Below are 5,786 nucleotides of genomic sequence, written 5' to 3'. Positions count from 1 at the left end.
GCATTCTCAGATCGTAGCATCTGAACCGAAACTCTGAACTGAGAGTGAGTAGTACCTCTGAACTGGTCGTGGTTATGCTCTGTTTTAGTTTCGATTTCGGTTTCGGTTTCACAATACCAGCAGCTGATGAGATCATGAGGTGAGGGCAAGAAAATCAATAGTCATAGGCTGTGCTGACATTGTGTGAAGATTCACGAATTGAGGGGTTTTTCACGGATTTTTCGGTGAGTTTGACGGTTTGACAGGTTTTTTTCAGCTACGAACACGCCCGGGGTATAAGAGATGGCCCTGTGAAAATTGCATCCAGATCGCTTGGGCGGTTTGACCGCCTATAGGGAAGATACATACATAGATACATACATAGATACATACATAGATACATACGAACTCAAATATATATTAGATAATTATAGCATTGGAAAATTGCATATAATTAAGTGTATAAGCAGAGTAAATGAGAAATCAGTGCAATAAAAAAACTTACATCATAATGTTTAGGCCTTACTAACGATGACACACCATTGATACTTCTGTTCGGGTCAACAAGAATGCTTCCACCTCCAACCAGTACAACAGGCACTGCAGATGCACTGACCTACAAGAGAACATTTCAACGAATAAGGCAGTAATATGCTACAGTTGTGCTCTTCGTCTACAGCTGTGGTCATTTACTTCCCCATAGAGATGATAGTCCAAATTTTCATTAATACAAATACACAGCCACTGACAATGGTATTTTAGGGTTTAAGGTTTTAAGTATTTAAGTTTGTACTAGGTGGTACTGTGCCCAAAACATGTCCGTATGTAGAAAACAAAAACAAATAAAAAACATTTCCAACGATACGCTACCTTCATTTTATCAATTATAGTCTCCACCATGTCGTGGATTCTATTCATTGTCACTGCTACCAGCTGTGCATCAGCTTTCACCAGTGACGCGTCACCTATGCTGCACATGCCCGCAGCCACGGCAATGTCCGTCGCAGTGAGGGTCGCTCCACCGAACACCTGACCCTCAGTGGACAGCTGATAGCCAACACTCAGCGGGCCAACCTGCAGGGATGTTGTAAAACCTATTAATCAGCACATACATAATGACTACACCAAATATACCAGTTTCATTGCGACCTGTGTATGTAGTGTGGATAGCACAGATTCCCCCATATCACACTTTGCTGTTATTAATTTGAAGTCATGAGGATAAAATGTTATTAAGACAGGGTAAACGATTGACACGTGTTTTGCTGGTTCAATTAGAATATAAAATTTCTACAGATAAGGCACGTATGTGTATGTGTTCATGCGTGTGTGGCTGTGTGCATGTGCGCGAGGAATACCTAGACTTACGTTATGGGATGTGACCAGTGATCCTCCTCCCAGGCCGATACTGGTTACATCTGGCATTCGGAAATTAGTTCTGACCTCGCCTATCTTTGGAGAAAATGCACACAGGTACTAACCCAAAACAGGTAATGCATTTCCCAAAATTATTAAATCACATGCAAAGAAACTTCTTCATTATACACATTATTTCGATTAATTAGTAAAAATTATAGCAATAGTAAGTAGTACTATATACTACTGAGTAATACTCATATATCACATTTATGATGTAGATTTGATGAAAATGATTATAAATTACCTTGACGTGAGTAGAGGCCTCTCTGGGAAAGCCTCCAACTAGAGCACCGACATCTGTACTTGTCCCGCCTACGTCACAAACTATAGCATCGTTCACACCTACAAAAACACGTCTCATTTATCAGCCACTATGTATTTCATAATAGGGTTGCAGTCTACCCTAGAGTCCACAGAATGGCAAGAGGCAAAGGATATCTGTTAAAGGCGACTGACATTGTTGAGACAAGTACAATATATTCTATCCTTATTATATCCTCTCTTATTTCTTCCACCAGATGGCAGAACTACACAATGTGTAAATGTACAGAAATATATTTGATGTTGTAGGTTCATGAAGCAAAATATGAGCTGCAAAATAATCTATAAGATGGCAGCTGCAGTTACAGAGCAAACCATCGAGTTAGAAAAACATTTTCATGCGCTATTACCTTTTAAATTTTCAGGAGGGAAATGTGGCCTTTTGAACAGAAACTGAACTAGCTATTCATGTATATATAGCGGAGCAAGTATGCTGGGAGACATTCAACAGGATATATGCAGTCATCAATGTTCCCAGTCTTGGTCTGGAACATAGGAATTCTGGAAGGTATTAATAGAAACACAGGTGGTACATTAATCACGAGGTGAGATGTTGCCTCTATGCAACAGTGCTAGTTTAGGGGTGCTGGAAAACTATGAAGCCCTATGAGTATGAACATGGTGAGCAGGTTAGGCATGTTGATTGTTGTATCCATGTCTCAGTACTGCATCAGCATTGGACGACACAGGTGCAGGTAGGTGTTGTGGTTAGCACTACGTGAGGTGCATATGTTATCTCTGTGTCTCTGAACTGTACCGGATAGATAAGCTGCACCACGCATGCTGTTGGTGGAACCAGACGCGAACGTATGAACTGGATACTCGAGCGTCTTCTCTGAACTGCGGATGAAAAAGGGAGCAGTGTAAAAGATTCTATTCGAGCATCAAGGCACAAGGTAAATTTAAGGCACAAGGTACAAGGTAAATTTAAGGCACAAGGTACAAGGCACAAGGTAATTATAGCCCTGCTTGAAAAATGACAAGCAGCCAAATGCCTTCTGTCCACCCTCCAAGAAATTAGTTTTACTGATACCACTGGTCTAGACTCAGTCATGCACTGAAAGTACTCAATGTTAGGCCCCACTAACAATATTCACAAATATACAATTAGCACCTTTCCTATGATAAACCATTTTTATGCTTGTCCATGGCTTTACTAGTAGTAGTACTATGATTATATTAGGTGGTATTTTATTTTACTATGAAATCAGTTTTATAAGCCAAATTCTATCACGATCATCACTGCAATAATGTGAACTACTTTTGCATAATGCAGTCATATGTACGGAACACCGCCCAATACTAGAGAATTGTGCGAGTCAATTTATGCACACGAAAAACAACTAAAAACCACCTGATGAGTGTTCCATCATTTTGAGTCAGGAAAAATGGGCAATGCAGTTGTAGTTTGTCCAGCGCACCACGGAAGGCCTCCAGTGTACGTCTGCAGAGCGGCTTCAAGCTCTCGTTCAAAATGGCGGCATTTTCACGCTCTAGAAGGCCAAGCTGGCCAACCAGGTGTGACAGCGTCATGGTTACATCTGGATACTCACTGCGGATGATCTCACAAACCTGGGAGATTAAGAGCCATGCTATCATTAAGTTAAGTATATAAAAACCACATATAGTCTATAGCTGACACATATAATTAATGGCAATTTAATTTCGTGTTGACCTTTGCAAATAAACCTTTGACACATATCAGGGTGACTAAACAATAAATTTTGCACAAGGGAGAGATAGTGATTCGCTAGGGGACGGCTCTGATTGGCTAATTTTGTCTCTTACTTGTTTTTATTATTTTTGGCTAATTTTGTTTTATTTTAGAATTAGGGTTAGGGTTAGGGTTAGGGTTAGGGTTAACTGATTTCTATATCCATAACACACTAATAATGCGCCATCTAGCGAATCACTATCTCTCCCCTGAGACCTACTACTAAACAATTCACTACAATGTCAAATGTGGACATTATTTTTATAAATGTGATAACATGGTCATTCCCTCAATTAAAATTAGTGCTAATGCATCTGCTGTTTATATATCTATATACATCATCGATAAAACGATCACATATATAATAATTACTCTCAGACTATTTAACAAATATGTGCACTTAAAACCGAACTTCTACTGTACGATTCTTTCCGCAGTTGAATGATCGCATACCATAATTGCACCAAAGCTTTCAGGATAATGTCAAAACATCATGATCACGAATGAAATCATGTTAATATTAATCTGGCACTTAATTTTACATTAACCATGCATTAGTCGGCAGAAGTATGCGCACATATGCATTTGCTATTTAAATTGCAAATTAATGGCCCATTTCCCCAATGCTCTTTATTTTTGTTGTATTACTTGGGAAAACTTCCTGAACCCCTTCGTATAAATTTTCCATTGTGAAAGCTTTTTAAAATAACATTATCCACTCAAGCATTGCCCAGCAAGAACTTGGGACTCAAATTTTGTCAATCAATTAGCCTGCAAGCTAATTACAAGAAGTGACCTGCAGCGACCTCTTCATGCTACCATTAAACACCAATTAAGGCATGTTGAAAATAGCAACACATGCAAGGGTTGCGTGCACCGTTTAAAAACAAGAGGGTATAATGAGATAATGTATCGTAGCATAGGCATAGCTGGAAGCCCCTTCTGACTAAGAATTAAGACATTTATTTTCAGCTGTGTAAGAACTGCATCAAACTGGGTTGATTGCTTGCACAAGGTTGGTTAGGTTCATGCAGGATCATAACGAATCATAGGAAAAAGAGACATCTCTTTAAGAAATTTCCCCAGCTCGTTCAATCTTAACAAAGCCGTAAGTTGTCACATCTTTTCACCTTTACTGTCAGTATGGATTTCCCAGGAACCGAGGTTAATGGAAGCAATCGGTTTATTCAGTTTTTACAGTTTCAAAGAAAAACTGTTCCATTGTAATCATGATAATTTACCATGCTTGCCTAATTGATGCTTTATGCCAGATGACAATATAAATATCAGCTGCATATACACGTTTGAATACTCTGCGTGGCAGCTAGGTACTTCAATGCACACATTTGCAAAAGTGTTTTGATGAATGTAGCTTTGTGAATTGTATCCATACGTGACAATACTTTTCTGCTGCTATCAATCCGTAGCAAGTAAAAGGTTCTAACTCATAAACTGCATGCGTGCGATATTACGATGTTACATCATCCACAATTACCCATCCACGTGTGTAGTGCATGCGTGTGGCTAGCATAAGTGACTATAGCTATCGTTGCCACTACTACGGGCATGCACACGGTGCGCATTCGGCGCGCGCCAACGGCGCTGCGCGCGCAACTTATCTATCGTGTTTGATTTTTCTGGTTCAGAATGCGCACCGTGTGCTGGCTGGTTTACTAGCGTATATATGCGTATTACTAGCTATTACGTGCGCAAATGGCGTTGTAAACGGCGTAATGACGTCAGCCGTTGGCGCGCGCCGAATGCGCATCGTGTGCCGGGATCGTATGCGGGGGCCTTTACTGCAGTGCAACTACCACGGGCCTGTGGCAATTGCAACGCGGAGTATAGTAGAGGGGGGGGGAACGGGTATTTTCGGGACGCGGGATTGGCCTTTTTAATTACCTGGGAACTGGGAAATGTCAGATAAATTTTCCGTGATTCGGGAACAGAAGTCCATCGGGACGTGGGAAAGACCCTCTAAAATTGTCTGGGATCTGGGAAAATTGTGTCAATTCGTCGGGATTTCAATTTCTGCGCTAATATTTATTAAAAAATTTAATTTTAATTTTTTTTTTATTAATTATGCCCAGATAAATAATAGCCTCGTTCACATGACCTCGTATTTCTAAAATACCGGATTTGCGAAATACCGTATCTGAGACAAATACGCGGCCGAGCGTTCACACGCTGATTCGCGGCTCCAGAAATACGGTATTTGCGAAATACCGAATCTGAGACAAATACGCGGCCGAGCGTTCACACGCTGATTCGCGGCTCCAGAAATACGGTATTTGCGAGCTGCGAGCTGATTTAAACAATCAAGCAAACAATGCGAAATAAACAATGCAATGCG

At 40.4% G+C, this 5,786-nt stretch overlaps 1 protein-coding gene across 3 annotated transcripts in view; it reads right to left on the bottom strand.

Annotated features, from left to right (window-relative positions):
- LOC106817941 overlaps positions 1 to 5,786 on the bottom strand; it is a 40,524-nt gene that overhangs the window by 9,182 nt on the left and 25,556 nt on the right. For all 3 annotated transcript variants that reach the window (XM_014822648.1, XM_014822647.1, XM_014822649.1), the window contains exons 4-9: positions 3,074 to 3,291; positions 2,477 to 2,559; positions 1,643 to 1,740; positions 1,348 to 1,431; positions 850 to 1,053; positions 485 to 595 (exon numbers count right to left, since the gene is read on the bottom strand). In XM_014822648.1, the coding sequence (XP_014678134.1) occupies positions 485 to 595; positions 850 to 1,053; positions 1,348 to 1,431; positions 1,643 to 1,740; positions 2,477 to 2,559; positions 3,074 to 3,291 (798 nt within the window). The remainder of the gene's footprint in view (positions 1 to 484; positions 596 to 849; positions 1,054 to 1,347; positions 1,432 to 1,642; positions 1,741 to 2,476; positions 2,560 to 3,073; positions 3,292 to 5,786) is intronic.

This window comes from Priapulus caudatus, unplaced genomic scaffold (assembly GCF_000485595.1).
Source record: "Priapulus caudatus unplaced genomic scaffold, Priapulus_caudatus-5.0.1 Scaffold1936, whole genome shotgun sequence".
Classification (NCBI taxonomy): domain Eukaryota; kingdom Metazoa; phylum Priapulida; class Priapulimorpha; order Priapulimorphida; family Priapulidae; genus Priapulus; species Priapulus caudatus.
Note: the sequence above shows the minus strand (reverse complement) of the source record. Positions and strands in the feature narration are given on the sequence as shown.